This window comes from Meleagris gallopavo, chromosome 4, assembly GCF_000146605.3.
Source record: "Meleagris gallopavo isolate NT-WF06-2002-E0010 breed Aviagen turkey brand Nicholas breeding stock chromosome 4, Turkey_5.1, whole genome shotgun sequence".
In the NCBI taxonomy this organism is placed as follows: domain Eukaryota; kingdom Metazoa; phylum Chordata; class Aves; order Galliformes; family Phasianidae; genus Meleagris; species Meleagris gallopavo.
In genome coordinates this window covers 12,825,306-12,843,708 of record NC_015014.2, presented here as the reverse complement: position 1 = coordinate 12,843,708, position 18,403 = coordinate 12,825,306, and the positions used below count along the sequence as shown (strand labels likewise).

General features: G+C 38.2%; 2 protein-coding genes and 1 non-coding gene across 3 annotated transcripts in view; 1 reads left to right on the top strand and 2 right to left on the bottom strand.

The window, feature by feature from the left end:
• Nucleotides 1-12,692, top strand: part of SH3D19 (SH3 domain containing 19) — a 75,134-nt gene extending 62,442 nt beyond the window's left edge. Inside the window, exons 11-20 of the mRNA XM_010709550.1 lie at nucleotides 613-877; nucleotides 1,630-1,698; nucleotides 2,296-2,367; nucleotides 2,677-2,805; nucleotides 5,236-5,294; nucleotides 6,396-6,583; nucleotides 6,842-6,894; nucleotides 7,402-7,588; nucleotides 8,162-8,259; nucleotides 9,555-12,692. Coding sequence (XP_010707852.1) covers nucleotides 613-877; nucleotides 1,630-1,698; nucleotides 2,296-2,367; nucleotides 2,677-2,805; nucleotides 5,236-5,294; nucleotides 6,396-6,583; nucleotides 6,842-6,894; nucleotides 7,402-7,588; nucleotides 8,162-8,259; nucleotides 9,555-9,671 — 1,237 coding nt within the window. The 3' untranslated portion in view covers nucleotides 9,672-12,692. The remainder of the gene's footprint in view (nucleotides 1-612; nucleotides 878-1,629; nucleotides 1,699-2,295; nucleotides 2,368-2,676; nucleotides 2,806-5,235; nucleotides 5,295-6,395; nucleotides 6,584-6,841; nucleotides 6,895-7,401; nucleotides 7,589-8,161; nucleotides 8,260-9,554) is intronic.
• A 2,594-nt stretch (nucleotides 12,693-15,286) lies between these two features.
• The window catches only part of RPS3A (ribosomal protein S3A), a 3,436-nt gene continuing 319 nt past the window's right edge, over nucleotides 15,287-18,403 (bottom strand). Inside the window, exons 2-6 of the mRNA XM_003205439.4 lie at nucleotides 18,079-18,182; nucleotides 17,038-17,225; nucleotides 16,670-16,878; nucleotides 16,002-16,111; nucleotides 15,287-15,449 (exon numbers count right to left, since the gene is read on the bottom strand). Of these exons, the coding sequence (XP_003205487.1) occupies nucleotides 15,328-15,449; nucleotides 16,002-16,111; nucleotides 16,670-16,878; nucleotides 17,038-17,225; nucleotides 18,079-18,182 (733 nt within the window). The 3' untranslated portion in view covers nucleotides 15,287-15,327. The remainder of the gene's footprint in view (nucleotides 15,450-16,001; nucleotides 16,112-16,669; nucleotides 16,879-17,037; nucleotides 17,226-18,078; nucleotides 18,183-18,403) is intronic.
• On the bottom strand, nucleotides 15,693-15,763 carry LOC116216638. The gene has a single exon (XR_004159780.1). It is a non-coding gene; the product is annotated as a small nucleolar RNA SNORD73 (small nucleolar RNA).

The window sequence follows — 18,403 nt, the reverse complement described above, 5'->3', positions numbered from 1 at the left end:
GTTTCTAAACTACTGGTATGCTAATGAGAGTGAGGTACCTCCAGCATTACCAAGAAGCTTGAGCATTGTCACTGGTGTTTTCTTTTGTTTACATAAAAATGGTAAATCAAGCTACTGAAGCCATTGTACCAAGTGGTGTAATAGATCATGAGTTTTGGCAGAGGCTCAAAAGTCACCTCAGGTGACATCATAGTGAATGAGTTGGGCTGATTCCTGAAGACCTGCTTCATCAGCTGAGGTTTTCAGGGCTCTCAGTAAGGCTCTCCAGTGGAAGGACTGTATACTAAGGCAGCTGCAGTCAAAACTGTTTTTGAAGCTGGATTGCTGAAGAAAATCCTGCCTTACCTAGGGAGCTTTTGAGAACACTAGCAGGCTGTAGGCAAAAATGGAGAGCAGACTTGGAAATATGTAGTAAAAAAACCTGTCTAAGTGCTTGATCATTTGATCTCATTTATCTGAAGGTTTGTTTCTTGGAGAACTTCAGATATTATACACTCTTCTATTATGCTGGTCATTGTGACTGTTTCCTTAAAGCAAGCTTGATAGCTAGTTGGAGAGTGCAGTGGCAAGCCTACTAATACACATATCACTGATTGCTCACGCAATTTTTAGGCCTGTGGATGGAAAAATTGTACCAGCTCGACCTCCCCCACCTAAAGGTGCTCCTGGAAGGCCACCTCCACCAAAACTCTCTACAACCAAGACCTCTTCCCAGAAGGATGCTCTTTCCCGATCTACTTCTTATATTGCTTATGATAAAAAGCCAAGCAAGCTCCGATTGGGACCCAAGAGAACAAAAAGCCAAGTCTTAAAAAATCAAGATCCAGCTTTACCTCCTAGACCTAAGCCAGGTCATCCTCTCTACAATAAATATGTGGTAAGAGCAGAGATATTCTGAAACTTGTTCATGGAACAGTGATGATAGTAGTAATGAAAAATGTACTGATATGCTAATGTGATATGGCTAGTGCATCTATCAACATATAATCTTACTTAGAAAATACTAGTAAATAGATAGTTATAAGCACAACTTTAGTTGGGTGGGGTTCTCAAAGTTGTCATTTCTGAATTCTATTAAGAGAACATTAAACAATAAATATCATGTTTGTGTATTGCTTTTGCCTGTACGTGTCAAAATGCTTAGCAAAAGTGGGGGAGCATTACAGTTTAAAATAGCTTATCTTGCTTGATCAAGCTTGCAAAGAGTGAGGAATGTAACAGTAAGTATCTTACATTTACACTGTATTGACATAATCCCTTTTCATTATAAAAAGTGTTTTTTGGTATTGCATGTATTGTTAGAGGATAATAAGTAGATAGTTAAAATGAAAGCAGAATATATCTGTGTATTAGAGTGTTGGTGAACATCATACATGGTATGTTATAATAAAAGTTAAGTGGCTAAAAGACCTCTAAAACTGATGACAAAAAAGTGGTTTCCCAAAAAAGCAGTTTCTATCACCTGCAGTTCTGTTCTAAATACTTACCAAATGAGTGTGTCATCTTCCAGAAGACTCCCAAATTATTTACCTGTATTTGGTGATCTGAATAGTTCCATCACCTGGCATGCTGTGAAACGTTTGGGTGCTTTGAAATGAAACAAACTATTTCCATTTGCTCCTATTCAAGCTGTCTGTGCCTCATGGAGTTGCCAAGGAAAATTGCCTTCCCAGAAACCGTGGAGAACTGCCTCGTAAGGTAAGATATTTTCTTCTGGTGGTTAATGTTTCATGAGTAAGTGTCTTGAGTAAAGCCCCGTTATGTTAAAATATCAAGCGCTTTAGGCTTTAGAGGTTACTCTGAGAAATCCAATAATGATTTATTAAATCCTTGTGTTTTCTTAAATAAAAACAAAGCAATCGCCAAAACAGAATCCAATAATGGTGATTTGCCTTATGGCACCAGCTCATTTTGCTTATGGAGCAGAGCAACAGTAATTACTTGGAGTGCTAGAAGAGAGGGAAACTGGTCAAGTTCCTCTGTCTCGTATGAAGATAATGACTCCCTCCCATCAGAAAGATGGGCAAAAGCTAAGCAGTTAGTTTTACAAAGTGATGTACGTGATATATCAGGGAATTGACTTACAATCTTTAAAGTATTTTCTTTTCTGTGGGCTTATACAAAATTTAATGTGTTTTAGGGCATGGCTGTATTAATATCAAATAGCCAGCATAAATTCTAGCTATGAGCAGACTTATGACTAGCAGAAACCTATAGGTTTCTATTCTTACATGACAGTAAATCTGTGTTAATATTTTCCATGATGTATAAACGGTTTGAATTTGGTTTTGCCAGGATTCAAACAGCTCTCCAAAAGTTTCTGACACAAGTGCTCCCCATGCTGTAGCACTGCATGATTTTCAGCAGGTAAGTTAATGTGAATATTTCGGAAGCTTGTTTTTCTCCAAGTCTTTCAAATGGTGATCTTCCTAGGACTCAGATCTTGAAAATAGTCAGGAAGCTGCAAGGTCTGCATGTAGTGTTGTTAAAATCCAAGTGTTTACCTATGGTTGGGCTGGTCGTCTTGTTCAAGCTAATTTGTTTAGCAAGTACAGTTAAGGCCCTATGAAAACTTAGTCCACTTTTATCCGTGGTATTTATATTAATAAAGTGTTAATGATCAAAATTAGTGAGGGTGAAAACACCCATTAACTGAAATGATGCTGTTTTGCAGAGCACGCTGATGACTTGGACCTTCGTTCTGGAGATACTGTTTATCTTTTGGAGAGAATTGATGCCAAGTGGTACAGAGGAAAATGTGGGAATCGCACAGGGATATTTCCTGCCAGTTTTGTTCAAGTGATTGTATGTGGGCTTTGTATACTTGGCTAAATCCTAACGCTTGGTTTTCTTGTTCTGTTTTACTATAGCTCCTATTGAGATAATCTCTTTTCCCTCTGGCATCACAGAAGACATAGCAACTTGTTTGCATGATGTTAGAAAGATGCTTGATTTGGCAGAGCTAACTTGTGTTATGGAGATTATTTTGCTGTTAATTTCAAGCCAAGTGAGAAAATCATGCCCCTTACCAGATTCTCTTTCTTAACCTGGGTAGTTTATCTGGGTCTACAAGCAGATTATTTTTACAGCTGCATATAAAAATACAGCATACAAGTATGATGATTGCTTTTTGCCCTCACCTCATCTTCTCTCATATTCCTCTCCCCTTAAGCTATGCTGGAATCACCACTTCTGCACCCACATAGTAAATTGGGTCAAGACAGCATTTGAGCCCAGTAAAACATTTTTTCTTTATTCCCAGAATTCTTTTTTCCAGATGGATCAGTTTGCCTACGTGGCTTCACAAATGGGTGTGCTGGCACAGTGAAAAGAGACTGTGCTGTTGCAAATGAGCAGCTTAAAGCAGTCCTGTTACTGAATGTGACATTTGCCAGTAAACTGCAAGCAAGAGGCAGATGTTGTTTTGGTGCCCAACAGAAATGAATTGAGAGGCTCAGCTTAAAAGAAATGCAACATAGTTCAATGCCTCGAAAGCTAGATGAGATCTATTGCAAGCCTAACTTGGAATTTAAGTCCATTTTGTGCCTGTATGAAGGGTCATTGGGCTATCCAACCCAGCCAAATGGGCATGGAAGAACACTAACATTAGGATGCAGTGAAGGTGTATGGCTGGCTGCTCAAGACGGTTAAGGTCTGTGCTGATACTGGATAGCTGGCAGAGATGAGAAGTGCTGCTGTATGAAAAATACCATGTACTCAGCAACCAACACAGTATGTTATATTGGGTGCCTGTTTAGTTTGTAGTGTGTTACTGGAAAAGAATTTACAAAGCTTGGAAAGCACTGAAGAAAAACAAATAGACCTGCAGATCGTAGTCATGGAACTATATTCAATTTGCTTTACAAGAAAGATTTGTTAGCTACCTTGTATATTCTCTTCCACATAAAACAACAATTTAAAGCGTTAATATTTTTTGTCAAATGGCTGGCTTACAGATAAAAGGTTTTATGTTAAAACAGTGGAATGGATATTTGGTGTCAAATTCAACATAGATACCAGCAGATGTAACTTCCTAAAAGCTAGGGAAGAGACTTTGCAAATTCTTTTTTTTTTGTTTTAAAAAGCTGGATACCCTTTGAGTAAGAAAATAATTATTTTAGCAAAACTAGAAAAAAGAAAAAAGAGGGGAAAAAGTAAATATAGCTTATTTGCTGAGTGAGTTTTCCTGAGAATTCATGTCAGCTTAGGTCTTGATACAAGGCCTCCATCAGTACACCGTAGTGTGTTTTATGATATCAAGCCACATAGGAGCTTCGTGTCTTGATACCTAATAAACAGTAATACATAGTTTTTGTTTCCCATAGACACTTGGGAGCACCACAGGTATAAGCTTCTCTAGCAAGCAGTAAAAAGATAATTTGCCTGAAAATCATCTTTGTCTGTATAATTTGCCTGAAATTGACTGATTTTTATCCAGCCCTTCACAAAAGCAATTAAACATTATTGTTGATGTGTATGGAAATAGCTTATGTGATAGTGAGCTATAGCCCAAAGCTCCTAGCCAAGATGTCTAGGCTTGTAGAGGCACATAGTCTTAAATAAATATCACAGACCATCCTTCATATCATACCAAAAGTACAATAATGGACTTTAATGCTTCTGTTTGACATATCCACGTATGGGTTTTCTAGATGACATTTCTTCAATCCCTTTAATTAGCTCATGGTAGCTATCTACAACTGAGCTAAGAACGATTGTTTGTTTTTCCTAAATTAACCTTTCTTTAAATATATGCTGCCACCACGTGAATACTGAAGTGAGATTTAGGAGATGTGCATTTGTTCTGAGTACAGCTGGCTACCAAAGCCCAGAAAAATGTGTAAACACTAATTTTGCCTGTTGCGATATATTGCGCTAGCAAATGATACAGAGCAATTACTAACTGAAAGTTTGGAGCTAAGTGCAACAATACATAGTAGCATCCAGTCCCATTTTCTGTCAGTTGGCCTGGCTGCAAGCCAGTTTATTAAAGTAGGCTATTAAAAAGCAAAAAAACATGAACTATGCATGAGATTGAAAAATCAGACACCCAAAACCGCATTACCATTGTCATATATCAGAACATTTCAGTGACTGTGTAGCATCACATGGAAATTACAAAAGGAGATGATGCTTAATGAAAAAATAGATGATTTTAACAAGTTCAGCATTTGTAGTAGTTATGTTGGCATGAGCTTGACATTGAAGGTTTTACTTATTTTGTTGTCTTATTAGGTTGATATTCCAGAAGATGGCAAAAGGAAAAAAATATCCTGCTCCTCTCAATCCATTAAGTGAGTCAGATACATATTGTTTTCTTTCTTACCTTGATTGAGTAGTAAGTAAAAGGAAAGGTAATGCGGAAGTAGGTGTTATCTGTGCTGAGGTTAATGTGGTTAATAGTTTCTTCACCAATATTATTTGAAAAACTAAACATTTATGGCATTTCACTAAGAAACTTTTTCACGGAAAAAAAAAAGACTTTGTATGTTTAAAAACTGCTATGTTAATTTATAACAAGTGTTTATATAGATAAATATATGTATAATATATAGATAGATAGATATAGCTCCCTTGAACATGACTTAACTGAGTAATGCTTTATTGGCTTTCATAACTTTGAACTGCAGGAAGTAAAGCTAATTCAGGCAGAGATAGCAACTAGTATCACCAGGAGTGTCGGCCTTGTTGTGATAGATGTTGTCTTGTCCTAACTGAAACTTGGGCTTTTTTTTCAAAGGCTGTTTCTACACCTGACAAATGAGCAGAAAATGCTACTGCTGCAACTTGTAAGAAAATATGAGTGCAGATGAGAATCAAGCTTACAGATTGCTTTAAACTACGCTACAGAACTGTAGTGTGTTTTCAGTTTGTTTTCCAACATGGCATTTCTCATAAGTCAGATTTTTTTGTATGAAAAATTCATAAAATTGTTAAGCGAGGAAAAAGATGCAATTCATTTTTCAATATTCCGCCAAACTCTGTAACGTATCAGATTCACTGATGTTTTTATCTTCAATGATTTATTTCCTCACCCTGGGATGCTCTTAACAAAAGCGTATTAGTACACTTACTTAGATATGGGCAAAATTATAGAATCACACATGTAGAACTAATGCTTTTTGTTCGAAAGAATATGATCTTATGCAAAAATACTGCAGCAGCCAGAAATTCAGATACAGATGTTATCTCCGTTTCCTTTAGGCACCATACTCATTTTTCTCAGAAAGCAGAGAAGATAACTAGGTCAAGACTCCAACTTCCCTTCTGTTCAATCTTAAGTGCATTCTTTGATCATTTTAGTAAAAGATATCAATGCATACTTTGCATAACGCTACCTGAATATTCTAGGGACCAAGTAATATACCAAGTAAGTTCCTGTATTGCTTGTGCAGAGGTCCAAGATGTGTAGCACGATTTGAATACATTGGAGATGAGAAAGACGAACTCAGTTTTTCTGAAGGTGAAACAATTATCCTTAAAGAATATATAAATGAAGAGTGGGCCAAAGGAGAACTTAGAGGCGCGTCTGGAATTTTTCCCTTGAACTTTGTGGAAGTAGTTGAAGATCTGCCTGAAAAAGGTACGACTACATTACCAAAAATGTTCAAGAACATGGTTTTATGCAATACACATAGGCAGTTGTAAGAAGGATATAGAAGTCCAAAATCACAATGCACAGGAGAAGGGAGATGGAAAGGATGAGAAGATGGATGTGATGAATCAAATGGAACACTATTTGCGAAGTTAATCTTAACAGTCACTTCAAATATCTAAAGTTGCTGATGTTATATTGACTAGTCATTGCTAAACTATTCTAAAGTTGTTCTTTACTACATAGGTACAGGAGGAGCACTGAAGAAAAAAGCGGAGGTTTCTTCTCCCCTTCTTCAGGTAATAAAATTTCATTGAGGGAAGGGTGTGCAGAAATTACACAGAGGTTTCATAGATTAGCCTAGACTTTCTATTACAATCTCAGATTAGCAGCACAGCTTAAATGTAGTACAGTTCCCATAGTACATAATGGTGTGTGGGCACATCTGTAAGTCTTACAGTTGCTCTACCTAGATTGATTTGACAGCTTTTGGCAAATTAACATATGTTCCTTCTTTATCCTTTCTGCTTGAGGCAGTTCTTATTAGGTGTATCTTAAGTATTGTGAAATGGTCCAACCCTAGTCTCTGCCATCAATGGTAAAAAGGAATGCTTGTGAGCTTAGATAAAATTATATAATAATTGCTAAAACGCTTTGAAATGCTTTTTTGGTTAGTATCTGCAGTGAGAGTAGTGCATAAGAGAAAATCAGTATGTGCAAATCTTGTACCCTTGTTTTGACCAACATCCATGGGCCTATTGCTATTCCCTTTTAAAATAAACTTATTTCTTCTTTCATTTGAGTAGAATAACCAATGCTCAGTAGAGTGGTGTGAAGCACTTCATGATTTTACAGCAGAAACCAAAGATGACTTATCCTTTAAAAAGGGAGACTACATCCAAATTCTGGAACAAGTAGATTCTGAGTGGTATAGAGGAAGACTGAATGAAAAGGAAGGGATTTTCCCAGCAGTTTTTGTTCAGGCATGCTCAGGTAGGTGCTCTACTAGATGACAGCTCATTATTCCATAAGTTGCAACAGTCATGACTAATTTCTGAGAGAACCTAGCTCTTCCACTGCCTTAAAAACCATGCACCATTAGAGACATTAACATCCTAAAGCTGAACTGAAGTGCTGAATTGGTTTCTGAAATAATGACATGGCTTTAGTCAGAGTGTAATTTGGAAAGTGATACAGATTCTGAAATGGTTGAAAGTGTAATTTAAATACATGCAGAACACAATGCTACTGCATATCCAAATAAAAAGTGGAAATGACAACTTTCCTTACATATCTCCATTGGAGAGTTTAAGGAAATGAACTTCACATTTAATTCTTCTAGACGTGGAACCATAAGCATGTGTTAGTACTGTAAAATGAACTGGTAACAGTAGAAATTTTTAGTCTAGCATGACAGTGAGTTTGCCATGTAGCAGTAGTAATAACATTTGGACACCTGATAACATACTAGTGGGGAGAAAACACCAGCATAATAGGAAAGCTTCCCCAGAAACAAAGACATATTTCCCTCAAATCCAAATAACTCATCTGTTCTGTATTTTGCAGCCAGGGTAGAGACATCACAGTCTTTAGGAGGGAAGAAAAGAAAAGCAAAAGCTCTCTACGATTTTCATGGTGAAAATGAAGATGAGCTTTCCTTCAAAGTAAGTGCCCTTTTTTTTTTTTTTGGCCAATTTTTCAGCAGATCATATGTTGCTAAGGAATGGCCTTAAAAAAAAAAAAAAAAAAAAAAACTTAAATGTTTGGAGTGTGAAACATCAGAACTCAGATAATAGACAAAAAATATATTTGATATAGAGCAACTAAGAAGGTTAGTCCTTACCATTGTCAAAATCTTCACTGAAAAGTCAGAAAGTGTACTCTTGCACTGACTTCCCTAATTCATTAAGTATGACAACACCAACACACATCATTTTGTAGTACATGCAGTTCTTGATCAGTTAATAAGGTCAAAGGAGCCTCTCTTTTTGACCGGAAAGACAGCAACATGATGGTTTGATAATAGGGTGGCAGCATTACAGCAGGGATATCTCTAAGAGAGACCTAGTACTGCAAAATCTATAAGTTGGTCTAAAAGTTTGGCAGCACGACCCTTAGCTGCCACATCAGCAAAAGGAAAATGAAGTATATGCTGTATGCCTATATAATATGAAAAAGCACAAACAAATGGTATATTGCTGTAGATGAGAAAACATCACATTTAAGTAAATGTCCTCAAAAGCAAGTATCTAAGAACCAGCAGACGTTTGCATCAGGTCCAAGATTGCATTTATCAACTGGAACACATTACTTTAGAAAGAGAAAATAATTAGTTTCTGCGTTAGCAGCTTGCCTTATGGGATTGATGGATGATTCTTTAAAACAGAAAAGGGGAACTGAGGTACTGGTAGAAAGGCTAGAGTTATGCCAATACTTTGAATGAAGGGTATGGCACGGGAAGATGAAAGCAGGACTGAAGATCAAACATGGAAGATAAAACTTAATTTAAAGGCCATACTGAGCTTCAACTGCATTCCTTTTTGAGAAAGCTTCCAAAGGAAAGAGGGAAGTTTACAATTTGTAGAAAATACTGGGACTGAACTGAAAGAAAACCACTGAAGTGTTTGAAGAAGAAAAACCCTCACACCAGAGCAGGAACACGCGCAGTGAGCGAGGCAGCAGCCTGTAAGCAGTCTCTGTAACACACCTACCTACCTGCAGGAAGTTATCCAGGAGCATTATTTTTTCCTCTCACAAACTGGTGGTTTTTAACCCTTGACAAGAATTTACACTAAGAGACGGTTAGGTAAATGTAATTTCAAAGAAATCTAACAGGAGCGATCATCTCCAACTACCATCCTGTTTGATTGCTATTAATTGCTTCTGAATACCATGAACAGTGCATGCCCTAATACTACATGGAAAGCTGTAATGGCTCACGTTACTCCTTCTTTTACAGGCAGGAGATTTTATAACAGAGCTGGAATCTGTAGATGAGGACTGGATGAGTGGAGAGATACAAGGAAGATCTGGGATATTTCCCAAAAACTTTGTTCAAGTTTTAAAAACACCATGAAGTGTTGCCTGTCTTTCTACTCCCTGTGTCTGGGAGAGAATGTTTTCAGCACAGACATCAATGTATCCTGACTATCTATGTTTTGCACTACTTATTCTGGACAGTCATACTAGTATCTTAAAGTCAAAAAAGATTTTAGTCTTTTGTGACCATGTACTTAGTCATGCTTCAGGAGAGCTCTGAGAGCAAATACATGTGCGATTTTCAGTGGTCTTCAACTAGGGAAAGACTGTGGTGCAACACCATTTTAACTTAAATAGTATTCTGTTATGTTTACTATCTGGTATTACACTTATCATGTACAACCTCTGCATAAAGTAAGCTTATTTGAGCTTTTTAAGAACTGTTTAAAGTGATGTTTTTAATATATAATTGCAGTATGTAGATCATGTTCAATATTCAGGTTTCTTTACTGCTTGACTCCCATGTTAGCAGAATTCACTTAAGAGTTAGATAACTTAAAGTAGAAAAATGTCAAATTAAACTGGTAAGAGGAAAAACTCAAATCCTTGTGTAGTAATCTGCTGTTCTTAGCCCAAGCAGCTCAAAAAGGGAGATCAGAAAAGACTTAACTAATAGCACTTAAATTGGTTTGAACCATGTTAGACCTTTCTGTCCACCTCAAACATCTGTCAAAGATAGAGCCTTAGTTTTCCTACTATTCCTTCTTTGCCAAGCACCACCCTACCCTTCTTTCCCAGTAGGAGTTGTGATGGACAGCATTTATTCTGTTTTCTCAGTTCCCTTCCCAGCACAGCTCTACTATTTCAGCAATTTGCCCCTCCACCCCCTTATATTTAAGTGGAAAGCCTGTCTGCACTCCGTCTGCGTTTCATTTACCACTCAAGCACTGGAACATACTTCAGCAACACTATTCCTATCTCTAACTTGAAGGTTATTATGCAGCCTTGGTTTTGGCTTTCAGCAGGCACAGGGTTAGCTTTCAGGTTGTTAGCACATACCAGCTATACCAAGCATCATTATAAATGGTCTGTCCCAGCTTTAAGGATAAAATGTCTTGCAAGAGGTTACTTCAAAGATGCTCAAACAAAATCATTTAGTAAAAGCAGCAGCATGACTTGAGCAACAGCAACTGACCATGACTGAGGTATCTGGACCTTCTGACAGGAAATGCCATTTTGTGACACTGTTTCTGACAGAGTTGTTAAATGAGTCTTGATTAGCAGCTAACTTCAGACTGGAGGAGTAAAAAACTTAACTGCAGTGCTGACAATATTCTATCACTTTTGTACCATATGGGAAAAAGAAGAAACATGAAGTTGTTACTATGAGTCATTATTTCAGAAGCATAGATATCAAAACATAATACAAGATCTTTCTACCTTGAAGTTCCAGTTGTCAGAATGCTACCAGATGAGTGGTTGATGGAGAGTGTGGAAACTAGAACAATCACGACTCACCTTGAGATGGTTCAGCTTAGTTTTGTGTTGGCTTACAGTTCTGTTGATAGGAGGTCCAAACATGGCAACAAGTACCTACTGGTGCAAAAATCTTTTCCCTCCCTCCCCTTCAGCAAAACAATCAATACAAGCTTCCACTCAGAACTAAAGTGAAGGAATTCTTCCAGCAGGGAACATGTCTTGGAGATTAGCAGCACACTGGGTCTCATCTGAACCATCCTCAGCACTGGTTTGCTCTTCAGAATTCATAGTTACACCACAGTAGTTGCAAATACAGATATTAGCACACTTATTTCTCTAGATGCTTCACCAGTGTGAAGTGCTGTACGCTTACGTGTCACCATCACACGACACGAGGATGAAGATCACACAAAGCTTAAATGAGCTACAAACTGGATTTTTAATTGCATTAAAGGGATTAACATTATAAAAACCATTACCGCATATGTGCTATCCTAGAAAGATGGAAACATCACAGTCTGTGCAGCTATTATTCAGTTTTAACATCCCAACAAGCCTGTCCTGAACTCATGTGGAATTCAGCTTAAACTGAAGTCCACCTCAGAGGCAACTCTCTCCAAGCTCTGCTGCCTGGAGCTGCCCAGGGCTCTTCATATAGATAAGCCAGCCCTTGCTTTCTGTAGGACTTGGGCAAAACAAATGAGAGATTTCTCCAGTGAAATAAATACAAAAGAGAGATTTCTAAATTTTTAACTTAAACCATAGGCCACCCCCTTGAAACTGGCTTCTTCCATTATGACCTGTACCAAGACAAACTCTCAATTTCTTGTGAGCAGAACATGAGAAGAACAAACAAAACCACTCCAACAAAGAGAATACCAGGTCTTCATAAAATATACAATCACTGTGGTGGGAGGAGGAGGCTTAAGTGTATAATGTTTACTTATTGTTTGGCAGTTTTTTAAGGTTTTTATACAAGTCACCAAGTAGAATTGAATTTTTCTATATTTTTTTTTCAATTTTCTCTCCCACATTTTTATAACTGTAATATTGACCAGTTGTTTTTCTATCTTCCACTGAATGTTTGAAGTCAGTGCCTGTCAGTAGTTAAGTTTACTCTACTTACATTATTCATCTCCTCCCAATCTTGCTGGGAAGGAAAAGCAGCAGAGCCTTAAAAGTCTGGGCAAGGACTGCCACCTACATGCTGTTTATGTTACTGCAGACAGCTTAACTACTAAAAATCGTATAGTGGCTTGCCTTACATAGAAGTGACTGTTAAAGACTTCATGCCTACTATCACCATGAAACTGCATACAGAAGATAGAATTTCTAAGGTGTACACTGCAGAAAAGGAAGAATGAAGTTGAACACCATTCCTAACTGCAGTACAGTAGCAAGTTTCAGCTGTAACCTTAGAATTCAGCCAGAGCCCCAAACATCAAGTGTAATAAGAAATGCTTTGATAAGCAAGGCTTGTATTGTTCTCTCCACTCTGGGACTATCTTCAGGAAGAAGACTTGGTTCTATGTGCAGATAACAGTGTCGTAAATAAATCTTTGTTAAGTCTAGTACACTTGTTATGGTACCTCTGTAAATTAAAAATGTATTTAACCAATAAATTTTTATAATTACGTTATGATTGCATTTTTATCATCCTACACTGTAGTGAGCTAAGCCCTCCACTCAACGTGACAGGGCTACAAATCATGTTCTGCTTGTATGTTTAACTCAACATGAAAAAACCCCCAAAAGCAGTATTTCATCTCTTCAGGAGCAGTGCAAGCCCCTCAGATAATCTTGATGGCTTCAACAGCATTTAGGCGTGTTTCACACTTAACACATGCAAAATTTATCACCTGCTGCCTGCAGCAACCACCCAGCACAGTAGGTGTCAGAATGATGGCAGTACTCTGTGACACAACTACTTGTTCTACTACATCTGAAGTGATTTTATAAGTACAGATGTACCCACAGCCACTCTGTGATAATGTCAGCAGCCTACTGTTAATAAACACAAAAAAACAGCTGAGAACAGTAGAAAACAGTAGAATGGCTTCTGAACAACTGAAAAAAGCAAGTTTTTGTTCTTGACCAACATAGTCTTACCTTAGCTGTTCTGAAACATACACTGTGCAGGCCAGCAACTAAAGGAAAAACAGGGCTAAGAGATGCCATTTTTCACAAACATGCTCAGAAACAGCGTCTAGTTTTCTAACTCATTCTGCAGTGAGCACAGGCCAGTTCAGTCCTTAGGATTTCTTTGGTGGAATTACTGCAGAACAGCATATACATGCAGCATGCTTCCAAGAAAGCTGACAGATCTTAGTCTAATACGTAGCTTCAATACACGTATATACACATGAACTGCACTAAAAATTTTGTAGGCTAGGCTCAAGGACACTCAATGTTACCTGTACCACTGTATCCCAGTTGGCTTTTCACTCCCATGACAAGCTCTTGTTCTTGCTGGAGAAGTTATGGGTAATCTGCGATTTATAGCATCAGAATGTCACTTCCTAGAACTCTTAAGAGAAGGATGCCTGTAGCACTACAGCAAACCTTATTAAGTTCCGCTGACATTAACCACTAAATTAAGATACAGTTTCAACGTTACAGAAGAGCAAAGCAGAAGAATAAGAGCAGCATTTATCTCTTTCTTTTTTCACCATCATAAACTTTTTATATGTTCATTTTCCTCTACTACTCAAACTGCAAAGCAAATCAAGATCTGTGCTGACAATCTAAGAAAGGTGAGCTACCTGAATATCAAATCAAGGTAATTAGGATGGTAACTTCAAACAGCCTGTTTTTGTGTGCTCATACATGAATACTTCAGATGCTCTTGTCCTCTTAAAGTAACTGCTCATAGGAATCTTCAGACAAATGCAAAGTGTTGTTTAGTTAGCCCATCAGACAGTTGTGTACTGAGAGAAGGAACAGAAAAGCAAGAAAAGAGGCAAAACTAAACACTTTCAAGACACGGCTGTACACGTGCTGTGCTTTGAAGAATCACACCACCCAAGTTTAACTACCAAACTGAAAAAAAGTACTTTAACTTCCTTTCATAATCTTTCAACAAAAAAGCTTCTTAAATTTACTAGTTTTAACCAGGCACTTCTGCAAGAGTTTATGCAAGCACTGTAGTGAGAAAAAGGGAAAAGCTCCTCAAAACTTGCCTGTGTTCACTGCTTACCCAGTTACGCAGTGGGAGCTCTCCTGCAATTAAGCTTGCTATTAAGACAGTAAAGTAACTGAACCACAATATGAAATCACATCATCTACAGCCCACTAAAGGTCTTAGTGGAAGTCCTTACCACATTTGGCATGTTATTTGCTCCAAAACCTAGTTATCAACTGCAAGAAGGTAGAAATTATCAACCATGAAAAACAGCCCTCACTGATCACACCCACTATCTTTATTGCAAGACAAACTTGTTATTTTCCTCCAGTTCTTGTCCCAAGGGAATTCACAGCTAACAGGAAGAACCACCAACCACCAACACCTCAGCAACCTTCCAAAATAGGTTAAAGCATTTTGTTCTCAGCTTTTAAGAAACAACTGTGCCAACAATTTAATAGCAGAAGATGCGTGGTTTTTACCCCTCCCTTTATTTCTAAACAACATAAATAGTACCCTTTATCTCAGCCAGACAAACACTTTAAGCTGGAATACCCAGAACAACAAAAAATGAGATGAACTACCTGACGCAGGTAACATAAATGATCTGCCAAGTAATTTGAGTGGTTTTAGAACACAGACCATTGCCATTTTACAATGAACGCCTCTCCCTCTGTTCTAATGTTCCATGAAAGATCACACCAAATTCAGTCACATGACAAATCCTGAAGATGCCTTCACAGTAAAGAAATGCTGAAACAAAAGGTTTTCCTCCATTTACTGATTAGCTCTGTACAGTGCTCCCATCTCACACTCTTCTCACCAATTGAATACAACCTTCAAACCCACCTTCAGTTTCTTCTGTGAGGACCAAAGTTTTGGGGGAAAAAAACAACACAGAAACCTTAGTGTATTTTCTAATAGCATCTTTCAAAAAAGGACAAACCATCATCTACTCTTTATCTTGCAACACGAGCCATTAAAAAAAAAAAGATTTCCATAGCAATTATTTTCTCCTTTTCAGTTCAAATAGACGTCTATCTTATTAAAAAAAATACATCTACATCTGACAGCAATATCACCCAGTATCAATACATGCAACCAAACACTTGTTGTGTGTAATAAATCTTTTATTTTTGGTCAATTTGTAGTTTCAGACAGACTCTTGCACAGGCGGCTCATATCCATCAGCTCGCTCTACTTTCGCACCTGCCTCATCCCCAGAAGCTTTTCCAGCACCACCACCTTCACCATGCAGTTCCATCAGCTTGCCCACTAAAAAGAAGTATTGCAAACAGTGAGATACACCTATTTTAAATAGCTTTGAATTACTGAATCGATTACCACGTACAAATTAAACCACCAGCACATGTAATGTAGTAGGTATGATCAACTCCATTGCAGAAAGCTCATGCAAGATGATGATGCTTAACTAAGTGATGGAGTCCAACATAAAGCAAGCAATGGAGTAAGTTACAGATACATATACTACAATAACCTAGTGCCTAATCATATGGGAATGTCAGAAAATGGGAAAGTTAAAATCATTCCATGTCATCTGGGACCGAAACAATTTGTCATCATTCATTCCCAAACCAGAGCCTTCAAATACTCAGTTTCAGGCAAGAAATCAAAAGCTTCAAACTGAGTAACCACTATGTGACTTCCCAGTCTGAAAGCCAAACATCTGACTAGAAAGACAAGCCTTTAACTAGTACAGCCACACAATCTTTTGATGCTGCTTTAATATCTTTCCCCAAAAGGAGCTATTTTCACATCTCTTTCCTCCCCCCCCCCATCCCTAGATGTGAAGAGTGATTGACTTACATTCAAACTTGGGCTTTTTCAGCATCTTAACCTTGCGGACATAGACATCATGAAGGGGGTAAATGGACTGACACGCCTTCTCTATGTCTTTGCCAATGCTGTCTGGGATCCTGTGTAGTCAAGAAAGCAGATTAGCACTAAAATGTTAGAGCTGTGGCTAATTCCTAGTCAAGCAACACACACTTAAAATAATTAAGAATACATGACGTTCAAGAGGAGTTTGCATCAGTTCAACGAGATCGCCAGAGTGAGGGTGAAGTGTACTTAGATCACAAGACATTTTCCTTGCAACACTGGTAAGAACACAGCAAGCATGGTCCTTAGAGACCCAACCAGTAATCTAACTTTTGTAAGCAAGGACAGTATTTTGGAAGACTTCCCTCTGAGGAATCCAGAACATTTGCCAATTCCACCTATCAGAGTTATAACTTTATTCTAGACACTTAAATTAAAAAAATCTTTGGAAAGCCTGATTTTAAATTAATGCAAACATGATGGCTAATAATCAAATACGATGCAGAGACGAGTGTTCAAAGTAGCACATCAGCATTTCAGCACCAGAGACAAACTTCACATGGTCTCTGCCAAACACAAAAGTGAAGGACCAGCCTTCAGTCAGTAACTGCAACAATTATATGGACTGTAAAAGAGAAAAACCATCAGCTTACAGCTTATTGACAACTTCTTTTAGGTCATTGGTCTGGACCTCTCGGGTCATGATTTCCATCATCTTCTTGCGAATCTGCCGAACCTGCTGATGCTGGGCATACGAAGTCTTGCGGATTTGGTTATTACGCTTCTTTGTAAAACCCACACAAAAGAGGCGCAGTAGGTAACCATCGGTAGTTTTGACATCCACGTGGGCTTCAATCATCGTCTGGAAAAGAAACAGTTATGCCCATGAGAGGCTTCCCAAATGTGCACCAGACATTCATTAATATACGCCGATACCATCGGAAACAGCTTTAAAACACACCAGCAGCCAGTTCCCTTCCTAAAGAGGAAAGCAGTAACGCAGACCTCGTTCTTTACATACCTGCCACTTCTTGACCATGGAACACATTTTGTCACGGGTGAGATCCATTCCATGGAAGTTGGTCAGACAATTTTTGCCCTGAACGTCCTCAGTTATCAACTTAAATTTACGGAAGGCAACCTCATCGTTCTGCAGATCAGCCAGACTCACTTCAAATACACGCCCCTTCAATCCATCAGAGGCAATTTCTGTATTATGAAAAAAATGATGCAACTTGTACTAATATTAGAAAACTATTACTCAAACCAGATACTAACCTTCCATTTTGAAGAATAACAATGTAAAGACAAAAACAAAGAGCCTTGTATTCTCAACATAGAAAGCAGAAGCAAATGAGTGCAGTTATTTCACATCTTTGCTTAAAAATTACAAATTTTAACGCTGCTTGACTCATACTTAGTTTACAGTGACCCTTATTTTAATGGTTTCACATGATGCAGTTGAAAATAACAACCACCTTCATAACTTGAAGTGCAACCAAGAAAATATATTAAACCACTCCACGTACCTAATCTTCCAAAATTAACTGCATCTAAAGCACTGTGCCTTCCTACCGAAGGGTTCCTTACTCTCAGATATGCAGCTCATTAAAGTTTACCCATTCAGCAATGCATCCTGATAATCACCTGCTAAGTTTGCATTTCTGTCTTTCCAAAGACCTCCTACTTAATAACTTTGAATTTCAGTCATGACCAACATGTCACTGTCTCCTTATCTCCCTTTGACATCCAGAACATCTCCGTAATAGTTCAACTCCTTATAGCTGCAGCTCGTCAGGAGCTCCAACCTTGTCTTCCTAACCACGGTTTGATATTCTTATCTAAAGAAGGACCATAATACAGTAATTCCTCTCTAACTAGATTTTAACTATCAATTTAAGATAACTCGCTATAATCAAGCAGTTCGTCTTTTTTTTTAATTCAAAACTCACATCTCGTACAAGAAAAACTGTCCGTCAGCAGTTCTATAGTTAAGTCTCATTTGAAGTGCTAATATAGAACAAATACCTATCTTTATACTGCATAAAACCCCAATACTCACTAGTTCCTTGAGTCCTGGTGACAAGAGTCTTCCCAATGTTTCTGATATTAAACATGGCTGGCGCTTTGACATCATACCAGTCCTTTTTGGAGAAAGGATCAACCCTTAATTTAAATAAAGCAAGAAAAAAAAAAAATCACGTTTTAACAGATTGAATTCGGCTGAAACAACTCCATCCCCAGACACTCCGTGAGATGGAAATGCAAACCGCACACTTCACAACCTCGCCCACCAAGGACACGGTGCCGGCCCGCACCTCACAGGGAGCCGCTCCACGGGCTCCTCCGCAGCCCGACCCGCGCGCGGGCCTAGGCCCAGCCGCCGC